The sequence below is a fragment of the Acomys russatus genome, chromosome 13, assembly GCF_903995435.1.
Source record: "Acomys russatus chromosome 13, mAcoRus1.1, whole genome shotgun sequence".
Lineage (NCBI taxonomy): Eukaryota > Metazoa > Chordata > Mammalia > Rodentia > Muridae > Acomys > Acomys russatus.
In genome coordinates, this window is record NC_067149.1 from 14683630 (window position 1) to 14707505 (window position 23876).

General features: G+C 47.8%; 1 protein-coding gene across 1 annotated transcript in view; it reads left to right on the forward strand.

Moving 5' to 3' along the window:
• Window positions 1-23876, forward strand: part of Anxa4 (annexin A4) — a 55856-nt gene that overhangs the window by 12386 nt on the left and 19594 nt on the right. The window contains exons 2-4 of the mRNA XM_051154842.1: window positions 14829-14875; window positions 19768-19855; window positions 21791-21885. Of these exons, the coding sequence (XP_051010799.1) occupies window positions 14873-14875; window positions 19768-19855; window positions 21791-21885 (186 nt within the window). The 5' untranslated portion in view covers window positions 14829-14872. The remainder of the gene's footprint in view (window positions 1-14828; window positions 14876-19767; window positions 19856-21790; window positions 21886-23876) is intronic.

A 23876-nucleotide genomic window follows, 5' to 3' on the forward strand; every position in this document is an offset into this window, starting at 1 on the left:
ATGCCTTTAGTCCTAGTACTGGGGAGGCAGAGGCAGGTATCCAGACTCTGTGAGTCTGAGACCAGCCTGGTCTACATGTTGAGTTCTAGGACAGCCAGACTATGTAGAGAGACCCTGTCTTTAAAAAAAAAAAAAAAAAAAAAAAGAGCCAGGTACCCACTTTTCTCTGATGAGATGGCCTTGTTTTGAGCTTAAGAGTTATGATTGCTAGTTTGAGAGGCAACACCAAGTAAGCTCTGGCATCTTGGTCTTGACATATGACGGCCTATAACATGTGATCCATGAGGAAAGATGAGCATGGTGCGTGTGTGAATAGTATGTGAGAGGCCCCGGTGACAGACAAGAGCTAGAGAGCAGTGCTGGTTCCTGCATGGGATTTCCACATGCCTAGAATAGTTTACTTTCGATCTGCCTAAAAGAGAAACACAGAACAAAGGGGCCTTGCACTTGTCCTTGAGGGCTTTTGGTTGCAAAGTCACCCTGAATTGATCAGGAAATATGATGCAACCCCATGAAGAGCTTAGCTGTTGACCGAGTCTCCCTTCAAGTGACTGTTACACTGAGGAGGCACGACTTTACCCATGATGCTGTGGGAAAGCCATATGGACTTTTGGATTTCACTGAGTCAGTTTGCTTAAGAGTGGGTGTTGATAAGTGGAAGGCAAGGACAATGTGTTTCTCAGAGGCGATTGCCAGCCTGAGGCCGTGTCTTAGGCGGTAAAATGTTTGTTATTTTATTGAGGTATTCATATCATATTTATACCAGAAAATGTACAGATCTTAATGTGGTTAGGGATTTTTACAAAGGACTTTTTAAAAAGATTCTAATGCACTCTTTTTTGGTTTTTCAAGACAGGGCTTCTCTGTGTAGCCTTGGCTGTCCTGAACTCATTTTGTAGACCAGTCTGGCCTCAAACTCACAGAGGTCTGCCTGCCTCTGTCTCCCTGAGTGCCACCGTGCCCAGCTTTTAAAAGGATTCTAAAAAGGACACATTTTAAGGGAATGGAGGGACAGTTCGGTTGGTAAGGTACTTGGCACCCAAGCAAGGGAACCCGAGTTTGATCCTCTGAATCCAGGTAGATCGGCTAGGCCTGCTGGTGCATCCTTGGTGGCACCAGGAACAGCCTACTTGACAAGCTCCAGGCCAGTGAGAGACCTTGTCTCAAAGGCCAAAGGGCTTTAGAAGGAATGACACCTAAAGTTGACCTTTGGCCTCCACATCACAGGCACGTACATGCCTGTATACATACACGCACCCCAAAGAGCATGTATGTGCACATACACATACCCAAAAATATACCTAAGATAAATTAGGTACCACGTTTAAATATACATTCATTCACATTACTATTGCAGCCATCGTTACTGTTTATTCACAGAAATCATTACATCTTGTAAGTCTGCGGCCCTATCTTTACCTGCTAAGCTGTGAGTGGATAATGCTAGACTACAGAGATGTGGTGGGAAAGGCTACTGGGAGAGACTCACCTGAGGATTTACCTTGGCCTGACAGCAGCCATCTTGCATCTGACCACCAAGATTAGCCCTGAGTAGTCTTCCACCCCTCCTTCCCACATGTCTTCCTAGCTTCTTCCAAACAAACAAAAACCGTTAAGGTGATGGAGACTTCATTACTCCCAGACTCTGGTGCCAGGAATATTCCTGCCTCTTGGTATTTGCTCGAAGGAGAGTAGGTGTTTTCTGGCTTGATGAAGTCACTTTTGTCCTAATGTCTTTCTGATACAAGGCCCACCTGCTCCTGCTACTAGGAAAATCCCCTCTCTTGAGTCCCTAGTAAGCTGCACTCTAAAGAATCCTGGACCTCTTTCATTTGGTCTCACCATAGTGTACAGCTGGTTCTCACATATAGGACCAGATTGTTCTAGAACAAATAGCAATAGTAGGATGATAGCTGTTGTCAAGTTCACAATGTGTTTACCAGTCTAAGACTTTGGGGTAATAGCTTAATTACTCTCTGTATTGCTAATCCTTGCTATTGGCTCTAAATAACCCATGAGGAACCTGAGATATGAGAAGCTATACCTTGGTCCATACATAGAACTGTGTATTTAAAGATTATAAGAACAAAAGGTCCACAGGACCCACACTTGACTTTGGAAGGAAGATGGCATGAGCTTTAAAGAGAAACTTCTATTCTGAGTGGCCATGGCAGAGATTTTTCCGCTAAAGTAAAGCTGGGAAGCTGGCTTCACTCACTGCCCCTGGATTTGGACTTCTCGCTGCTGCTTCTCCTCAGAAGGATGTCACAGGCTCTCTTGTTGCTGGGGACACCCGTGCCACCCACAGTGAGCCAACACAGAGAAACTTTGAGCTACTGCAGGCACTTTGGCATTATTTACCGTGGAGGAGGCTGTTTACTACCTGCAAATCAAGGCTGGATGCTCCTTCAAGTTTCCTGTACCTCAATAATCCAGTCCTGGTGGGAATACATTTGCTCTGGGACTCCATCCCCCTATTCCTTTTCCTGTTTTTTTTTTTTTTTTTTTTTTTTTTTAAGATTTATTGTCTGGGTGTGGTGGCACATGCCTCTGATCCCAACACTCAGAAAGTAGAGACAGCAGGATTTATGTGAGTTGGAGGCTAGCCCGGTCTGCATAGAGTTCTAGGACGGCCTGGGCTACACAATGAGACCATTTGTTTGTCTTAAAAGACAAAGATTTATTTGCTTTTATTTTGTGTTGATGAGTGTTTTTAACCAACATGTACACCATGTGCATGCAGTGCCCACAGAGAACTGAAGAGGGTATTGGATCCAGTGGAACTAGAGTTGCAGATGGTTGTGAGCCCCCATGTGGGGTGCTGGGAGGAGAGCCTGGGTCCTCTACAAGAGCAGATGCTCTTAGCCTCTGAGCAGCCCCTCCAGCCCCCATCCCTCCCTTCCTTGTATTCTCTCATGGTTCTCCCGGCTGTGCAGTGCTTGCCAGTGTGATCTGAAATAAGGAAAGCCAATTAGTTATAACTGAACAACACAAGAGCTGGTTTAAGCCTGGAAGGCACAGCTGTGAGAGCATGCAGCAGCCACCGTCTGGACTTGAAAACTTTTATCATTTCTTTGTCTGCCCCATGTGAGGCTTAGCATGAAAGCCCCTAGTGCTTTCAATTCATAACAAACCCCAGAAGAGCTATTTCTGGTGCTCCTCACTCTCCTGCTGGTGTCTGTGGGCACTCTCCAAACTGTAGACAGGGGCCAACAGCCGGTGGACTCACTATGTCTAACCCCAACAGGCTCTGCATTCAGACTAGCCAATGAGGTCATTTCCCAGTGATTTATGGGAGCCAACAGCATCCCCCCCCCCCCCGTGTGTGTGTGTGTGTGTGTGTGTTTTACACACATACTTCCTCAGGTCTTGTTATGTAACTCAGCTGCCTCAAACTTTCCATCCTCCTGCATCTGCCTCCTGAGTACTAAGGGTACACCTGAGGCTAAGGGTGTGGCTACCGTGTCCAGAACTTGCTGTTACGGTTGGCGCAGCTGTGACCTCCCCACGCATGCGCAGGACGCAAGGCCTCGTTCTGTCCTAAGGTGGGCACAAAACGTGCCTGGTGGGATCCTGTGGCCTCATCTGGAGACGGCATGCTGCTGGCCGTGTGTCAGCTCCAAGAGGCGTTATCCCAAAGGCTGGATGGCAGAGCCTGGGCAGGGGTGCGGCAGTTAGAAATGTGCTTCTGGATTTGCAGTGCCTTTTGCTCCTGACTGGCAGCCAGCCGTCTGCCAGATTTAAGTATGCTCTGGTCTTGGCCAGTTTATCTGGGAAGAGTATTTTTCTAGTTGTTTTAGCCTTTGCATCCAGTTTGCAAAAGAAAAAAACAAAACTAAACTAAACAAGAAAGCATCCAATTTAGCAAGAAAGGAGCCAATTTAAAGGTTTGGGTTTAAAAAAAAAAAAGATTTATTTTTTTAAATGTTAATTCTGTGTGTGTGTGGTGTGGGGTGTATGTGCATAGGATTGCAGATGCCCGTGGCAGCCAGAGGTGTCAGATCCCCTGAAGTTGGAAGTGCTGGCAGTTGTAAACCTCCTGACATGGGTGCTGGGAACCTAATTTGGGCCTTCTGCAAGAATAACATGAGCTCTTAGCTGCTGAGCCATTTCTCCAGCCCTAACAACTTAAGCTTTCTATCCCAGTGTTATTTTGGAAGCTTCTAGAATTGTCAGCTGCCTTTAGGCTTAATTTACATGTATGCACACACATGGATTGACACAGCATGGGATCTGAATGGAGACCCTATCACTCCTGTGCAAGGGGCCTGGAACCCCATGCCTAATTTCTCTACAGGGTAAATGATCACACCCACTTCTCTGGATGGGAGGGACAAACAATATAGTCTTGTGTAAGCTCAATTTTCTTAACAACTATCTTAACTATCTTTTATTATGAACTTATTAAACGAGCCTACCTCCCTTACAACCCAACCCAAACAATAGGAAAAGGAGATTAAAGAACACAATAATGAAACCTTAAGGATATTAGTTCTGAGGAACGATTCTCCTGGCATGGTCAGCAGGACCTCAGCAAACCAGCAATCCCACCAGAGTTGCTTCTGGAACCTGGAGCAGCAGCTGGAACCTGAAGCCTCAGCTGGAGTCCAAAGCCCTGAAGCTTTCCCCAGAGCAGTTCTCTGTAGGAGCGTCTCTTGAAGTGTTGCAATCAACAGCCAAAACAATCCCAAGTCCTCTCTCTCGTGCGCCTCTTGTTTTGGGTTTATATATATATATATATGTATATATCCATCCTCTCAGAGTCTCTACCAGGATGTTTTCAGCTGGCAACATCCGAGCTCCCCCATGAAGTGGTTCGACTTCTAAGGGGATAAACATGCTGCTCTCTCACTAGTCTGTTCCCCATCCCACACTTGGGATCATCACAAAAACATGTTCATCTCTCCTATAGTCTTGTTAAAATATCTGATATGGAGCCAGGTATGGTGGCCCATGCCTTTAATCCCAGCACTCAGGAGGCAGAGGCAGGCAGATCACTGGGAGTTTGAGGCCAGCTTGGTCTACAAAGTGAGTCTAAGATAGCCAGGGCTACACAGAGAAACCGTGTCTCGAAAAACAAAAACAAACAAACAAAAAACCCTGATGTTTATTGCAACTCAATAGTCAATGTTTATTTAAAAATAAACTCCCTTGAGAGAGGTGGAAATAAACTCCCTTTTGCTCCAGAGAATAGGGTGTGGACGGTAAGGCCAGCTTTCCAGATTCTTCGAGCCATTCAGCGGTAAGGAAGCTGCTGTGGAGGAGCAAGCCTCTTACCTGTGGGCCTGAGGACAGCTGGAAGCTGGGAGATGACACTGGGGAATGTTGGAGTGTCCTCACCTGGAAGTGTAGTGTGGTAACGGCCTTCAGGATGTTTGCTTTACTGGCAGATGACTCTTGAACAGACAGGGCATGCGTGATAGTGCTCCATTCTGAAGGGTGTAGCGGTAGAAATGAGGGTGCACATAGAACAGACATTCATTCAGAGAATGTTGACAAGGTGACTGCATATACAGGACAGCTCAGTGAGACTCCGCTCTGTCTTAGACGTCCACTTCATTTTGTTGCTGTTTTGTTTTTGTTTTTTTGTTGTTGTTGTCGTTGTTTTTGGTTTGTTGTTGTTGCCTGGGGGGCTTATTTGGTTTTTGTTTTTCTGTTTTTTGTTTTTTGAGACAGGGTTTCTCTGTGCCAACAGCCCTGCCTGTCTTAGACTCACTTTGTAGACCAGCCTGGCCTCAAACTCACAGAGATCCATCTGCCTCTGCCTCCTGAGTTCTGGGATTAAAGGCGTTCGTTACCACGCCCGGCATGTTTGTTTGGTTTTTGAGACAGGGTTTCCCTGTGTGGCCCTGGCTGTCCTGGAACTCCCTCTGTAGACCAGGCTGGCCTCGAACTCACAAAAATACATCTGCCTCTGTGAGTATTGGGGTTAAAGAGGTGTGTGCTACCACCACCTGGCTAGAACAATTTTTAAAAATCTCACCACCACCAACAAAATGATGCAGCCAATAAGAATTCCATAGGCAAAAAAAAAAAAAAAAGAATGCCATAGGCACTGCTAAGAGCTGGTGAGAAAGTGGGTAGGAAGGGACAGAGAAAATGGCTGAAGTGCTGCGGTGGTGCACACAGGCAGAGGATCAAGGCCACTAGCTACAGTTTTAAACTTTGTTATAATAACCCTTGCTGTGTCCTATTTGAAGCTTATGCCTGGGGAAACTGAGGCAAGACACTTAGCAAGATAAAGATTGAACTAAACATGTAGGGCCCAGCCAGTTTTTTCTGACAACCATCTAGGCCATGTTGGCCCTTTTTGTTTTGGTAAAATGCGTATTTTTAACTTTGGTTCTTAGTACAACATAGAGTTTACCTTAGTTGGTTTTCGTTGTTGTGGCACTCCGATCGATTTCAAACAGGACGGAGGAAGCTGGGTTCGCTAGCTCATGCCTGAAACTCCCGAGCTTAGAAAGAGAGCTTGAGGTCAGGCTGGACTGCATAGTGAATTCTGTGCAAGCCCTAAGCTCCGAGATGAGACACCCCCTCCCGCTCACTACAAACAAATTAAAAACAAAACAACAACAACAACAACAACAAAAAACCCAAGGGAACTAACAAACAGATCAAATTGGACCAAATGAGGGTTTTATCCTAGTCTGGCCACAAGCTGACTGTTGACCTGAGGTCACACAGCGCCACTAAGCCTCAGTTTTTGTCTTAGAAGCCGAGGAAGGTGACGGAGGCACCTCAGGTTTCAGGTACCAGTAATGTAGAAGGCCGTGTGATCAGTGCCCCCAACCTCCCCCCTCTGCCGTGTAGATAAAGGAGACATTGAAATCGAGTCCAAACTTCAATAGAACTGTGAGGAGAAGGAGTGAGGATGTTTAAAACCCTATATGAAGTAGTCACTTCTCAGTCTGTTAGCGAAGCTGTGTGTGAAATGCGTGTCTTAGAGAGTGTGGATGGCACTGCTACTGTTTCCCATGGCGCTGCAAGTAAGTGTGTAAGATTTAGACGAAACATTGTGTGCTGAGGCCAGAGTGTCTTCCTCTGCTCCTCTCAACTTTATTTGTTGAGGCAGTCTCCTTCCCTCCCTTCCTCCCTCCCTCCCTTCCTCCCTCTCTCCCTCCCTCCTTCCCTCCCTCTCTCTCTGCATGTGTGTGTGTGTGTGGGGGGGGTATCTGTCTCTCTGTGTTTCTCTCTCTCTGTGCCTCTGTCTGTTTCTCTCTCTCTCTCTCTCTCTCTCTTTGCCTTTCTGTCTATTTCTCTCTCTGTGTGCCTATCAGTCTGTTTCTCTTTCTCCTCACCCCAGTTTGTTAAAGTTTTGGTCTGGTTGAGTGGTGTTAACACAGGGGACTCCACTTGGGGTCCGTGCACACCAACGCTGGAGCTCAGGCTGGAAGGATGACCTCCTGTAGAGTTTTCTCGGTGCAGGTTTGTTTCTGAAGTCACATCCAGATAACTTACACATCCTGCTTTTGAGTAAAGGTTTGGAAATGCCCGTGTTCCCGACCCAAACCCCATCACTTCAATGAAACTTGTCTCATGAAGGAGTTAAGTTCCAAGGAAAAGAGTAGACAGTCACTGTTGCTTTCCCATGTCACTGGCAGTTTCCAAAGCCTTCCTACTTGGGTGGGGCCCTGGGGCCCACCCACACCCGCAACTAGCCCCGAAGACCAGAAGTTAAATCTGTCCTTGTGGGATGTAAAATGAAACTGTGTTCCAACTAAAAGAGTGAGTCACTCACATGTGACCCCAGGGAAGCAAGAATATGCCAGAGTTAGAACACGGTGCAAAAAAGTACGTTCCTGAACAAGGCTCAGGTCGCCTGCCCTGGGATGTGGGTCAGTGTCTGGAATCTGAATGGAGGTCCCAGGGTTAAATTGGGGTCTCATGGACAGCAGAGGTTCCAAGTTCAGCCCTCAGGATGGGCATGTGTGTACACACGCGCTCGCATGCACATACACACACACACACAGAGACAGACAGACAGACAGGACGTTCCACACTTGTCCAGAAGTTGCTTGTCACATCAGTTAGAACAAAGAGCACTAGGTGGCTAACATTCATGTCCACGCTAGGGACATAGCTAGTCCCTTGGCCTCTAGGTCCACCTTTCCTTGGGACAGGTAACTCCCTAGAAGACTCTCTCCCGTGGAGATTCTCTGCAGACTGTGAGAAGCGCCGTGTGCTGCCAGACAGCTTCTCTCCAGCATTGGGCACCTTCCCTCCGGCTGCTCAGTCTGGCTGCCCTTGCTGGGATGATTTTGCATATCTGTGTTTTGATGTTTACTGATTTTACTAGTCTAAAGCTCGGGGTGGGGATGGGGGGGGGATTTATTTTGCCTGTTTTCCAGGATGAGGGAGCCTCAGGCTGTTTTGTTTTGTTGGACAGGGTCTTACTGTGTAAACCAAGCCCTTGTCCCTCATATGTGCACTGTCCAGAGGGGACATGGTAAGTGCAATGTCTAAGCAAGTATCCATGCAGGGACACCAGGCATTGACAGGGACACCGTGCACTGACAGGGACACAGTATGGCCACTAGTGGGACTGTGCACATTAAGCCTTCCAGAGGGCATCCCAGTGTTCCTTATGAATCTGTCATGAATTGTTTCTGTGAATGTATGTCCTCTTAGGTCCATTCTGTACCTGCTATTGGTATTGGCCACATCTGTCTAATTTCCAGTTTTCTCTCGGTTGCTCTAAAATGGCTTATTTTCTTCGTAAGGCATGGTTTTGTGTAGCACAGTCTAGCCTCAGAGAGCCTCCCACCTCACTCTCCTGAGGGTTGGGACTACAGGTAAGCACTACCACTTAAACTGTGCCTTCAAATCTTCCGTACCCCAGGCCCTTTATTTATGTGGCATTTGCACGTGGTTAGAACGTGTTAGTCCCTTCACATAGAGCTCTGTGTATCCCTTAGGGTTTCCAGAAAGTTCTAGAAAGATGCATCAGCTATCACTCCTCACCTGGAACAGCGCTGATGCTTGTGAGGTCACTTGACTCCCCCAGAAATGTGTTTTCCAGAGTAAACGCTGAGGCCCGGCTGCCCATGATTTTACTCTCTTTGTGACAGCAAAGATTTTAAAAACCCCAATGTAATACTGAGCCATTGGAAATATGGTTCTATAGTTTAGCTTAGGGAATTCTAGGCAGGCCCTTGGAGAGAAAGGCCCGAGATGTCCAGGAAGCTCAGAAAGCAATCTGTGCCACACATAGGGCACCGCTGGGCAAAAAAAAAAAAAAAAAAAAAAACAACTGTAGCAAAGCTTCGGGGGCAAGACCTTCTGTGGGGTGTGAAAATGCACTGTTCTGTGCAGCCAAGGAAGATATGCAATCCTTCTGGCTCAGAACCTGAGAGTGGTCCTTCACGGAGTGGAAGGCAGCGGGAGGCGGTGTGTCCCTCAGAGTCCACAGGCAGGAAGCAGAGAGAGATGAAAACTGGTGCTCAGCTCACGTTCTCCTTTTTATTGAACCCAGACCCCAGCCCATGGGACAGTGCTGCCCACATGTAGGCTGTGTCCTCCCCTCTCACTTAATCCCAGCCTGGAAGCTCCTCACAGATGTGTCCAGAGATTTGTCTCCCAGGTGACTCTAGATCCTCTGAAACCGACAGTCAATGTTAAACGCCAAATTTCACTATCTCTTGTTCTTCCTCTTTGCCTAGAGCCAATGCGGCCTTGCTAGGAGCCCAGCGCTGTTGACATGCTGGTTGGTGGACAAATTCCACAGCTATGAAATGGACTTAAAACACATGCCAACCACAGCTCCACATACACTGTCTGCCCAGGACTCTGTGCTCGCTTTCTATCCTAGTAAACTTTCCCTGGCTCCTTGAGTGGTGACTCTCAAGAGTCCCAGAAGGCGAGGCTTTGGCACTTTCCCCGCTTCTTCTGGTGTAGGAAGCGGTGGAAAAGTTCCTAGCCCAGGTTCCCCCCTTTTAGGGAGGTGTCCTCCTTCCCTGCCCCCTCACTGGCTGTCTGTTCCTAACTTTAGCCGTAGCAGTAGCGGCTGGGTTGAACTCCTGGCAGAGTCATCCTTAGGGAGGGAGGGATGCCTCGGATGGAGTGGAACAGGGAGAGGCAGGAGGCTCTGCCCATCACTTTTGGTTCTGCCGTCATTATATTTGTTTCACTCGCTTTATTTTTTTAATTACGTACTTGTTTGCTTTGCCCACTTGATGTTTATGTGTATGGGCACACGTGTGCCACAGGGTCTATGTGGAGGTCAGAGGCCACCTCATGGGAGTCTGTTCTTTCCTTTCACCGCCCGTGACCCAGAGATGAGGCTTGTCAGAAAGCACCCTCACCCAGCAAGCCGTCTTGCTGGCACGCATTCCCCTTGTTTTTAAATAACCATTTAGAAATGTGTTTTCTAGACTGGGGGTGTAGTTCAGTTGGTGGAGTGCTTAACTAGCATGCAAGAAGCGCCGGGTTCCATCACCAGCTCTCAAAAACTAACCACGGAGCTGCACGCCTGTAATCCCAGCATGTCAGGGAAGGAGGCAGGAGGATCAGAAGTTCAAAGCCAGCTCAAACTACATATAGAGTTTAAGGCCAGCCTGGGCTAGAGACCCTGTGTTTATATCCTCCTACAAGCAGGGGCTTGACTTGGTGATGGGCATGTGGGAGGGGCTATCCCAGTTATCACAAATCAAGGCCCACAGGGCTTTCATCCCCAGCCTAGCAGATGCTTTGTTTTCTGTGTTCTACAGACACTTAAGTGGACAGAAGGCCTGTCCATCTTTCTCAGGGTAGTCAGGCCTCACGGGGTGTTCCCTTCCCTATAGTCCACGGACAGGATGAATCTGCTCTCCCTTGTGCCAGCAGTTTCTTGGCCCCACCCTCCTCCTCCGTGTAAAGCCTGTAGACCAGAGTTTTCATTAGCGCTTCATCCCTTCCAAGCATACCTTGTACCCCAGAGGTGGCTCTGAGGTTCACAGCCAAAGCGGCTTCATAGTCTAATTCTTTAATTCAGTAGCTTCCCATGTGCGTGTGTGCATGTGTGTGTGTGTGTGTGTGTGTGTGTTCATTCATGTGGAGACCAGAAGACAAATTCTCACATTGTGTTCCTCCAGGACTGTCCCCCTTTTGTTGAGACAGAGTTTTTCAGGGGTTTTCATCAGCCTTGTAGGAGAGGCTAGCCAACCACCGAGCCCAGGTATGGGCTTTGTCCCTGCTGCCCTAGTGCTAGGCTGACAAGTGAGCGTCCCCACTAGCATGAGCTCTGTGGCCTGAGCTCTCTCCTTTGTGCTTGTATCTGCTCCAGAACTCTTGCTTTTTTTTTTTTTTTCTTTTTCTTTTTTTCTTCTTTTGGGGTTGTTTTTTGTTTGTTTTGATACAAGATCCCATGTAACCCAGGCCTTGAACTCTTCACATCTGGTGCCATGTAATGCAGACAGGTGTGGTGCAGCCAACAGTCCTATAACAAAGAGCTGAACACATAAAAAAGCTAAACACATTTGTTTAATCAAAGTTTTATATGAAACTCAAAGTCTTCATAAATGAAGACCCTGAACACCCAAAGAAAATTCTGAGGGTTTTATTTTTTGTTTGTTTGTTTGTATTTTTGTTTTAAGACAGAGTTCTTACCGTGTAACCCTGGCTGTCCTAGCACTCACTATGTAGACCAGGTTAGTCTCAGACTCAGAGAGATATGCCTGCCTCTGCCTCCTGAGCACTAGGGATTAAAGGCATATGCTGCTACACCAGGCCTGGGGAAAATTCTGATTTTATGTTTAGGTTCCATAGAGAATAGACAGGTGTGGGGAAATGCAACCAGACAGAAGGCATGAGCCAATGGCAGTTACCTGAGGTCCCGGGAGAGCCAGCAACACCTCTGCTAGGATTCTTCTCGGACTCGGTTGCATTTTTTTCTCCTGGGTATGGTGCAAGAGCCATCTGCAATCAGATTTACTGTCAAATAAGAGAGATAAGAGCATTTCCTTATGGTTAGCCCCATACAAGAGAAGATTGACTCAACGTTCTGGGCCCTAGGGCTTACTTGGTGGGGGAGGGGCTCTAGAAGCCCAGTTTCCAGGACTGACGGTGGGAAATCAAATTGGGAAGAGATTACAGGACCGGAGAAGGCTAGAGAAAGCAGGGCTCTGAGCATGTCTCTGAGGCCTCTTACGCTTTTTTAGTTAGAGGGACTCAGCGTGCTGGTTGAGTGGCAGCCACCACTTGTGAAGGTGTAGGCTTCCCACACCAAGCAATCCCTCGGTTCTTTCTTGGCTCCAAGTGGGTACCCTACACCTCAACACAGTTCCAGTACTGTTAAAGGCTAAAGGTTCTGTCCCACCGCACTGCTCTTCACATGCCACCCCGGGCACCCCTCCCTTTTATGGGTATCTTATGATGATGTACAGAATCCCTGGCCACACTACTCATCGCTGCCTCCGGGTCTTTGCACAACTGTTCCCTCCACCTGGAAAAGCCTCTGTTGGAACTTGGGGAGACTGCCTCTGCCCTTCAGCAGGGCCTCGTCCAGCTGAGCTGGTGCTGTAGCTCAGTGGGCAGGATGCCGGCCCAGCATGCACTAAGCCCTGGGTTCTATCAGATAAATGGGGGGGGCATGGTGTCATAGGTTTGTAATCCCAGCACTCAGGAAGTGGAGCCAGGAGATAAAATCAAGGTCATCTTTGACTATATATGGAATTCAAGGCCAGCCAGAGCGCTTCCTTCAGCTTAGATGGCATTTCCTCGGAGGTGCTTTGGGGCTATGCTATCAGGCCTGCGCCTTCCTGGTACCCTGATCATAACAGCATCCACTTAGCTCTGCAGATCTGAAAGGGCTTTGCTTATGATCCTAGAACCAGACTGGAGGCCAGACAAAGATGGTCAGACGCCCATTCAGCAGCACCAGGTTTACTTAAAACCAAAAGAAAGGAAGTGACGTAAAGGGAAGTGAGGTACAAGAGACAGCCTGATGGGTCACAGCCTTCATCTGTTGATGCTTGTGATTGGCTAGGACTCAACGGCTTGTTTCAAGTTAGGTTTGGCTTTGGTTCACTACAGAGGATGGTACCTTTAAGCCAAACATAGTATGTTGGACAAATTTGCCCTCATGGAAGCTTGAATTTCATATAATTTTTACATAGCATGATTGTATCATCTAATTCCTCTTAATCTTTCTCTCCTTTGGCAATTGTTTGATGGCTACAGAGGCAGAGGCAGACCTGTGACCTCGTGGTTTTTGAGGTTTCTTCTATGTATTATTTTCCCCGTTATATTTTCATCTTACCAGGATCTGAAGTTATCTTTATGTTTTTCTTATCTATCCTGGTTGACCATGAGCTCACCGAGGGCAGGCTGTCTGTGGTGCCCATTGTGTTATCCGTAAATTAGAAGCAACACTGTACAGAAGTGCTTCATGAAAGTGCTAGTTGAATGAAATAGTTCATAATTCCACGAGTGACTACCTAAAAAAAATCTTGCTTTAATTTATATTCAGTGTGTGTGTGTGTGTGTGTGTGTGTGTGTGTGTGTGTGTGTGTAGGTGCCCTTGCAGGCCAGAGGAGGGTATCAATTCCCCTGTAACTGGAGTTAGAGATGGTTGTGAGCAACCCAACCTGGCTGCCGGGAACTGACCTTGGGTCCTCTGCAAGCAATAGGCACTCTTAACCACTGAGCCATCTCTTCAGACAAGGTTTCAGGCAACCCAGGCTGGCCTCAAATGGACTTTGTAGCTGAGAATGACCTTAAACTCCTGATGCTGCTGCTTCCTGCCCTCCCTTCCCACCCCACGCACTAGGATTACAGGTTCATGGTGCCTGGCTTTGTTCCATGCTGGGGTTCAGACCCGGAGTTCCTGCAAGCCAGATGAGCATTCTGTTAACCGAGCTACCCTCCCCAGCCCTGCTGTGTGTGTTCTTTGAGATGGAGTCTCACTGTGAAGCCCAAGCTGGCCTTCACAATTCCCCTGCCTCAGCCTCCTGAGTTCTGGTCCTACAAGCATGTGCCTTGATTCTGCTTTTGTCACACGCTCACATACGTCTAAACCATTGGTTCCAGGATGACTCTGTGACAGTTGAGGTGCCATGTCCACATGACTTAGATGTGGGAACCCCATAAAAGAGAGTGAGCACATGGTGACATTTTTGCACTTGCGCTTTCCTGATTGGGGGGAGGGAAGCACTGGAAAATGAGAACAAGTGTGAACCTGTGAGGTATCTATGAGAGGAAGTCACTCTAATCCTCAGATGGTGCAGTAAAAAAATGGCATCCGGGAGCCGGGCCTGGTGGTGCACGCCTTTAGTCTGAGCACTCGGGAGGCAGAGGCAGGTGGATCACTGTGAGTTCAACCCCAGCCTGGTCTACAAAGTGAGTCCAGGACAGCCAAAGCTACACAGAGAAACCCTGTCTTGAGCCCCTCCCCACAAAAAAATGGTATCCGGGAAATGGACAGAGTCCAATGCTGGTCATGCTGCTAAGACACACAGAAGAACATCTGCACATTACGTATGCAGACATACGTGTGGACACATGCATGTACGCAGATGCAGGTACACACATGTATGAGCAGATGGCTAGTGTACAACTTAGGACCTCTGTCACCAGCAGCACTTCGCCCCAACAAGGTAGCAGAGCAGCTTAGTGCACCTCCAAACATAAGGGCAATTAGGGAGCACATTGTTGGCATAATAAACTCAACTGCTCAAGTCTTCTCTTTAATGATTAGCCTGGTCCGGGAGCTCCGGCTCTGTCACAGGTGACCTTTTGACAAAATCATGTATCATTTCCTCTTGGCTCAGCTTCATGCAAACATGAAACCCTGGCTTATGACTGTTGTCACATCCCTGGTCACAGTAATTTCTCTTCTGCTTTCTTCACAGGAGCTTCTGCTGGGGTGACTGAACTCTGAGCGTGACCTCCTGCCATGGTAAGTGCTTCACCCTATGTGGTGCCAGCCACAGGCAGGCACAGGATGTGTACTTAGGTGGCTTAAACAAAACTCTGTTTGTTCAGCAGTGAACAGGAAGCCATAGCAAGGCAATCTCTCTCTGTGTGCCTGTCTCTCTGTCTCTGTGTGTCTCTCTGTCTGTCTGTCTGTCTCTGTGTGTGTGTGTCTATCTGTCTGTCTGTCTCTGTGTGTTTCTATATCTTTTTCTCTGTCTGTCTGTCTCTCACTGTCTCTGTGTCTGTGTCTCTCTGTCTCTGTCTCTCTCTGTCTCTCTCTCTCTGTCTCTCTCTGTCTCTCTCTCTCTCTCTCTCTCTCTCTCTCTCTCTCTCTCTCTCTCTCTCTCTCTCCTGTCTCTCCATAGCCCTGGTTGTCCCAGAATTCACTATGTAGACCCCAAACTGAGAGAGCTCTGCCTCCCATGTGCTAGGACTAAAGGCTTGCACCACCTAGCCTGGCTCGCTTTCTTTCTTTCTTTCTTTCATCATTTAAATTTATTTCAAAATGGTAGCTTGACCCTGAAAAATCAATTCACAGACTCCACACCCCATGTCTAACGTCCTGAGGATAGAGAAACAAATGATGATGTTCTCTCTGCAAAAAAGAGCTGTTCATTTCAGAATACTTAGGCAATTTCAGAGGAGAGCCATGTTCTACCACCACCCACAGTGGATCACTCAGGACGGCCCCGTCATCTTAGGCTCTCCAAGAGGGATGTTTCCTTTTTATTTTGGACAGGGAGCACATGCCATTTGTATGGAGCTTAGAGGACAGCTCTGCGGAGTTAGTTCTCATGTCATTCCATGCGTCCCAGGGATCAAAGCCTGGTCATCCTACTTAGAATCCCGTAACTCGCTGAGCCACCTTGAGCCAGCATTGGAGGGTGCTCCTTAGCAGTCCTGCTTGCCATCTGCATCCAGCTTAGCTGTAGTCGGGTTTCCTGGGACTTAGTGATCTGGTCCCTGGCACAGGCCTGGGTTTGGGTCCCTTTGGGAGTTCTGTTAAGTTCAGCATGGTGGCAGCTCTGGGCTCTAGGCTGGCCCATCTGAGTAGATAGATGGCTGAAGTCAGAATGTGGATGCTGACCTCTCCAAGCACCTGCATGGTTGCACCTGCGTGGCTGCACCTGCATGGCTGCACCTGTGGTCCTTTTCTGTGCCCAGCACTACTCATCGTCTTATACTTTGGGTCTTCTCATCTGCACATCTTCCCATTGCTGTGATTGGGATATTGTTTCCTCAGCTATATCATGGCCCCTACTTCTAGTGTTTACTTGTTCTTCCTATGTGGTTGTTTTAGTCAGGGTTACTATTGTTGTGATGAATCACCATGACCAAAAGCAACATGGGGGGAGGAAAGGGTTTATTTCACTCACAGTTCCATATAACAGTTCATCGCCAAAAGCAGTGAAGGCAGGAACTCAAACAAGGCAGGAACCTGGAGGCAGGAGCTGATGCAGAGGCCTTGGAGGAGTGCTGTTTACTGGCTTGCTCCTCATGGCTTGCTCGGCTTGATTTCTTTCTTTCTCTCTCGCTTGTTTGCTTTCTTTGTTTGTTTGGTTGGTTTTTTGAGACAGAGTTTCTCTATGTAGCAGAGCCCTGGCTGTCCTGGACTCACTTTATAGACCAGGCTGGCCTCAAAGTCACAGAGATCCACCTGCCTCTGGCTCCCGAGTGCTGGGATTAAAGGCGTGCGCCACCATGCGTAGCTCAGCTTTCTTTCTTTCTTTCTTTCTTTCTTTCTTTTCTTTTTTCTTTCCCTTTTTTCTTGTCTCTTGCCTCCCAAGTAGCTGGGATTACAGGCATGCACCACTGAACCTGGCTCAGCTTAGTGTCTTATAAAACCCAGGCCCACTAGCCCAGGAATGACACTACCTATGTTGGCCTGGCCCCTCCCCCACCAATAACTAATTAAGAAAATGCCCTTACGCAGGCATCTTCTCATTTGAGGCTTCCTCCTTTCTGATGACTCTAGCTTGTGTCAAGTTGACATAAACATAGCGCAGTGATGTTTCCTTCGATACCACATCAAGCTTTTCTGGCATGGATGGACATTACCCCTCCCCATCGTCCTTGAAAAGATAATTGTGCCTTGTGCCCTGGAATTTAATCAATACAGACATCCATAAGCCTGACAAGGGGGAAAAAAACCTCCTAACCTTTCTCCCTAGAGCAAGCATCGTGTGGGATGTTAATGGGTAAATGGAACCGCTCTTCTAAACCCCTCTATCAATTCCTCTTGTTAGACATTAATTTTCATCTTGTAACAGTGACAACAGCAATGCAGTTTAAACTTGAACTTGGTGTTTGAGAACCATCCAGAAACTTTCTTTCTTTCTCTTTGTGTATGTGTGTGTGTGTGTGTGTGTGTGTGTGTGTGTGTTTTGCTTTGCTTTGCTTTGTTTTGTTTTTGAGACAGGGTTTCTCTGTGTAGCCTTGGCTGTCCTGGACTCTCTTTGTAGACCAGGTTGGCCTTGAACTCACAGTGCTGTTATTACCTTAAATGTGGTATTTTAGGTTGGCCTCTAGACTTGTCCTGTGGACCACTGTACATGGGTGCTATGCATGGATTCCCAACAGAAAGCATTTTGAAAGTAGAACATCTAAACTCCACGCCTGTTGTGTCAGATATGACCATCCTCCCCCAGTATCCTCACAGTCACAAAATTTGGGGCCTTCCTTGATTTTTTTTTTTTTTTCCTGGCTTCACTTCCACATTAATCCACCAGCCACAAGTTCTGTAGTCCTTGCCTGAAAACATCTGTGAAATCTGACTGTGTGCCTCCACCTTTTTCTATTTCATGCTGTCCAGCAGCAGCACCTCCCACCTGGAGTCTCACCCCAGACCATCACCTGATCTCTTAACTCCACAGCAGACTGAGTATATTCTGGGCTAGCCTCAAACTCTCTCTGTAACCAAGGATGGCCTTGAACTCCTGTTCCTCCTGATCCCCAGTGCCGCATAAACCAGGCATGCTGCCTCACACTTGGTACTCCAGCACTCAGGAGCTGGAGGCAGGAAGGTCAAAAGTCAAGATCATCCTCGTTTCAAGGCTAGGCCAGCCTAGACAAGAAACTCTGTCTGTCTCAGAAAAGAAAAAGAAAAGGGTGTGTGTGTGTGTGTGTGTGTGTGTGTGTGTGTGTGTGTGTGTGTGTGTGTGTGTTATGTATATTTATGGGGAGATGGCTCAGCTGGTGAAGTACTTGCCATGTAAGCTTGAGAACTCATGTAAGGTGCAGCAACGTGCACTGTATCACAAGTAGAGGCAGAGACAGGCAGATCCTGGGGCTTGCTGGCCGGGCAGTCCAGCCGATCAGTGAGTTCAGTGATAGACTGCCCTGTCTCAAACAAACAAACAATGGTATTAGAGAGATGGTGGCTCAGTGGCTAAGAGCTCTTGCTGCTCTTGAAGGGAGCTGAGTTCAGTCTCTAACCCCCACAGCTGGTGGCTCACAGCTACTTCCAACTCCAGTTCCAGAGGACCTGATGCCGTCTTCAGGAGCTCCTGGGCACCCACACACAATACACATGAAGAAAAATTTCATTTAAAAAAACAAGATGGAGTAATTGAAGAACCCCTGATGTCAACTGAAAAATGAGAGAGAGAGACAGACAGACAGACAGACAGACAGATTTTTTTTTTTAACAAGATGTTTGCTGGGTTTTGACCAGCCCTGCTGCATCCTCCCTCCTTGGTTTGTAGCTGTCCCTTCATTCGATGTTTTACCTCTTATAGAGGAGCCATTTGCTATTTCCCCCTCCCTGGTGTATTGACAGGAACAGCAAGGTGGGGTGAGAAGCTGACAAATCGCTCCTCAGTGACCCCCAAGGCTGCTTGTGTCTAGCTAGCTTCCCACTCTTCTGTTTAATTATTAACTCAGACCCAGTTTTGTGTCTTCTTTATCTCCACTTCTTCCACCTACGCTATCCTGAAGCAGATCCCAGATAGCCTATCTTCCACCTGTGAGTCAGTTGTATGAAGGTAAACCTTACAAAGTAAGCCACTGAGCACTGCTCTCAGAGCAGAGACTTTTAGGACTGAGGCCCTGTGTCATAAAACAGCAAACATCCAGCTGTCTTATAACTGTTGTGTTGGTTTTTGCTTTTTTATTGTTGTGTTTGGTTGGTTTGGGGTCTCTCTAGCTTAGGCTGGCCTTGAACCTGGCATGTGGCTGAGGCTAGCCGTGAACTCTTGATTGTCCCATTTCCACCTCCCAAGGGCTGGATCCCAAGGCATACATCACTATGCCCAGCTGGTGGTCGATGTGTCTTCTTAACCTCTTGAACTGTCATTCCCTCCTACCTCCCTCTTCCAATCTCCCTTGAAGTTTACCAACTAAAGAAGCTACATTATTGGTTTGGCATTTTCTTGTTCATTATATCTATAGCAAATTAGTTTTGGGCTCTACAGATGTAAGCTTGACTGAATTTATACTTAATTCCCCCACCCCTCCCCCCCCTTTTTTGGAAGATTGCTTTACAGGAGGTGCTGTGATTTCTCTTAGGTCAGCTTCCTCCTACCAGCTAGCGACAACTCCAGGATCTTTGGGATAGCCTTTGCTTTGTCTGTAGCACACAGCCCTCCCCCTCCTCCTCACTGTTGTATGGGCAAATACCTCACGTGAACCATCTCGCAGCCTAAGTGGCAGTGCCTCCTGCAGCCCATCAGGACTCTACTTGCTTTGTGGCAGCTCTCACACCAGGCTGTCTCTGGGATGTGTATTTGTTAGCGTGCTCATTGTCTGCCCTCCGAGGACAGTGGCAGTGTGAAAGCCTCACGCTGCGTGGTTGCTGCTGTTGCCCTGGCGCCTGGCAGAGCCTGGGCTTCTGGATGAGAGGTCACTTGCCAGTGATGCCATCTTCTGTGCGTTCAGGCGACCAAAGGAGGAACTGTGAAAGCTGCTTCAGGATTCAATGCAGTTGAAGATGCCCAGGCCCTGAGGAAGGCCATGAAAGGACTTGGTGAGTGTCATCCTGAGTGTGAACTGTCTTGAGTGTGGTATGTCACAGTCGTGAGAAGGGCACCGATGGCACCGGTTTTCATGAATAGGTCACCTTTTAGATAAATATAACAGGGATATAGCTGGAGATGTAGCTCAGTTGGCAGAATGCTTGCCTAGCATGCACAGGGCCCTTGGGTTCAATCCCCTGTACTACAAAACAATAGTAAAACAAAACAAAACAAAACAAAAAAACCCACCAGGGCAGGCCTGGTGGCGAATGCCTTTAGTCCCAGCACTCGGGAGGCAGAGGCAAGTAGATTTCTGTGAGTTTGAGGCTAGCCTGGTCTACAAAGCGATTCCAGGACAGCCAAGACTACACAGAGAAACCCTGTCTCCAAAAACAAAAACAAAAAACAAAACAAAACAAAAAACCCAAACAAACAAAAAAACCAAAACAACAATAACAACAACAACAAAAGCCCACAAAATGATGGTAACACTGTCTACTCAAGACAATTTGCATGGGAGTGTGATAATAGTGAGTTTTCTGTTACTATAACAAAATGCCCAAGATAATCATCTTAAAAAGATGAAAGGTTCATTTTGGATCACAGCTTTGGAGATGTCAAGCCCTTGGTGGGCTGGTTTGTTGCCTATTATAGCTAGATGGCGGAGGGGAGGCAGGAGTAAATAATTTATGATTACATCTCCTAACCTCCTCCTGTTCTTAAATGTCAGCACTGGAATGCAGATGGGAATTATATTAAGCAGGAAGAGGGTAGGTGCCAGGGCACGGCCCTGAACTTGTCTTCCTGAGGGTAGGTCCAGTTGCACAGTTGCACATCCTAAAGGGAGGCACGAGAAAGGGAGGCAGCTGAGAAAGCCACCGATTGATGGAGGGGTGGCCATAAGGCACGGGCCAGGAAACCACAGGTGTCGTGAGGATGCTAAGCGAGAGGCCCAAGGAGACATGCAAATGGATGGACTGCTGGTAATGAAGGGCTCCGCAGAGTGGTAAACCGAGCATGTGGGAAAAGCGGGGAAGTTCAACGGCAGGCTCTGAGCCGGGTGTGGCTTACACCTGGAATCCCCACCCTGGGGAGGCAGAGGCAGGAGGATTGAGAGTTCAGGAGCGGCATGGGCTACATAGGAAAACAAATTTAAAAAGAGCTAAGCTGTAAGTCTGGCTGCATACAGATCTCAGAGAATAGGAAAACGTGGAGTGCCCAGATGACAGCCCTATGTGAGCCCAGCTGACCACAGGGAGCCATTAGGGTGAGTGATGAGCCCTAAGTTTTTCTTATAGGAAAGATGAACCTAGCCACAAAATAAGAGTTTAGTTAGAATTTAGGGGTTTTTTTTCAGGCCTATGAAGAAAACGCTGAGTTCCTGTCGTAATGCATGGGTTAAAAGCAGGGTGTGGGTGGGTCCAGTGAAAGGTGGTAGGGCCACACTTTGCATGGCTTGGAAGGAAATTTGAATCTGGAGGAAGGTGGGGCACTAAAAAAAAAAAAAACCTCAAAGCTAATTTGAGGGTTCAAAGTAGGAAGGGCTCTTGCTTCTGTCGTGGAGCTCCAAAGGTTGGATTTCAGGGTTCCGCAGTTCTTTTCACCCCTCATCTTTTCCTGGAGCTCTAAGCTTGAGAAGAACGCCTGCCCTGAGCTGTCACACTTAAAATTGTCTCCCTGTGTTCTTCTTAGCAGGACAGCTTCCACTCCCCCACCCCACCCTAGCTGTTTCTCCCAGTGAGTACGCAGAGAATTCCTCAAACGCAATACTATCCAGCTGTGAGAAAGATGACCTCCTGCCTCGATCTCCCTGAGGGCATAGGCAAACATCACTCTTGCTTCTGGGTTCTCTTATCGAACATTCAGCCTTAGCGACGTAACTTCAGTGGCCACGGGGGAGACCGTTTTCTCACACCAGCAAATCACAACAGCCATCTTGTCCCCAGGTACTGATGAAGATGCCATTATTGGAATCCTGGCCTACCGAAACACCGCCCAACGCCAGGAAATCAGGACGGCCTACAAGAGCAACATCGGCAGGGTAGGCCCAGGCTCTCCTGACCTTGTGGGTAACCAGGGATTTGTCAGGCATCTTGGAAGCAGGAAGCAGAGCCCTCCAACTCCCCAGCCGCTTCCCCCAGCTCCGCTTCTGAAGTGACCCAGTGCCCTAAGACTATCTGTGAAGTTACCGTATTTTTTTTTTTTTGGACCATAAGACGCACCTGACCGTAAGACACACCTGACCATAAGACGCACCTGACCATAAGACACACCTGACCACACACTTTTGTGGGGGAAAAAATGCATCTTGTGGTCCAAAAGATACGGTAGGGGTTACCAGCGGTTAGGAAGTCTGTGGGGGAAGAAGGGGAAGAGAGGAGAGGCAGTGGGCACAGGGGAGCAGCTAGAAGAGTTTATAACCCCGAAGGCTCTAGTGTGGTAGAGCAGTTAAGGGTAACAGTCAATCAAAGACTTCAAAATATCGAGCAGAGAGGATTTTGAGTGTTCCTAACACAAACAACAAACAACATCTGAGGGGACAGGTATGCCAGTCATTTTACTTGATTACCACACATTGTGTGCAAGTACCAAGAATGTCACGCTGAGACACGTTAGTATTACAACAACTGTGCGTCCATTAAAAACAATGATAGACAATGATGGCTCAGTGGGCAAAGGCACCTGCCCCAAGCTTGATGCCTGAGTTCAATAATTGATACCTGCCTTATGGAAGAAGACCTCCGCATGTGAGGTCACACACACACACACACACACACACACACTCTCTCTCTCTCTCTCTCTCTCTCTCTCTCTCTCTAATATAAAAATATTTGAAAATTTAAAGGATATTTTTGCAAAAATATCAAAACAAAACAAGGCTTCCCCATGGCTTAGGGGGCTACTGAATCCCAGCCCCACGGCCAGGCTAGGTTCCTTCCCACCCAAGCTCTTGTGGGTTGTGCGTGCTCAACCAGAAGCACTGGAGGTGCCAGGCCAGGCTGCACCTGCATCCTGTTTCTCTGGGCCTGAAAGGTTGAAGATCCCTGACTGAAACACTTAGAAAGAGTCCAGTTCATTCTCACTGGGATTTCGTGCCGTGACTCATCCATGTGAACACACACTTAGCTAGAGTCATTCCTGTGAATGAGAGACCATCAGTCCTAGACTGCTCGCACTCCAGCGAGGGGCTTTCCGTGAACTTGCATGTGCATGCATGGCGGCTTATAAACTGCTTTACATTGTAACTGAGTCCCACACCCCTAAAGAATCTCAACTCCATGTGCAGTGACTCCTTCAGCAGAATTATCCAGCCCAGTCTTTCCGCACCCACCATGAGAAGCACTCCCAGCCCCTGGTGCTTAATATTGAGAGCCTTAGTCAGACAGAACAGCCAGTAAGTGTCTCTCAGTGACTTCATGCTCAGTGCCTCTGTCCTGGGAGATGTCACAGCCAGGAAGATTAAAGCTGCTTATCTGCCGGGCGTGGTGGCGCACACTTTAATCCCAGCACTCGGGAGGCAGAGGCAGGCAGATCGCTGTGAGTTCAAGGCCAGCCTGGTCTACAAAGTGAGTCCAGGACAGCCAAGGCTACACAGAGAAACCCTGTCTCGAAAAACCAAAAAAAAAAAAAAAAAAAAAAAAAAAAAAGCTGCTTATCTACGATGGCTCCACACTGCTGAGCAAGGTGGGGATGGATGGGTAGGGCGGAGCTGATCTCAGGTGAACTCTGGGCACTCCTGTAGGGAATGGGACATTGTCACCAACTGTCCCCAGAGCACCATAGAATGTTCCCATCCTTAAGGAAACTGAAAGAGCAGTAGCGAGGTGTGAGTTATACATCTAGCTGGTGTTGACATTAACTTCAGAACTCAGCTAACCCATGATGCTCTAAGATGACTAACATTAATGGACCTTTTTGTTTTGTTTTGTTTTTTGTTTTTTTTTCAAGACAGGGTTTCTCTGTGTAGCCTTGGCGCTGTCCTGGACTCGCTTTATAGACCAGGCTGGCCTCAAACTCACAGCAATCAGCCTG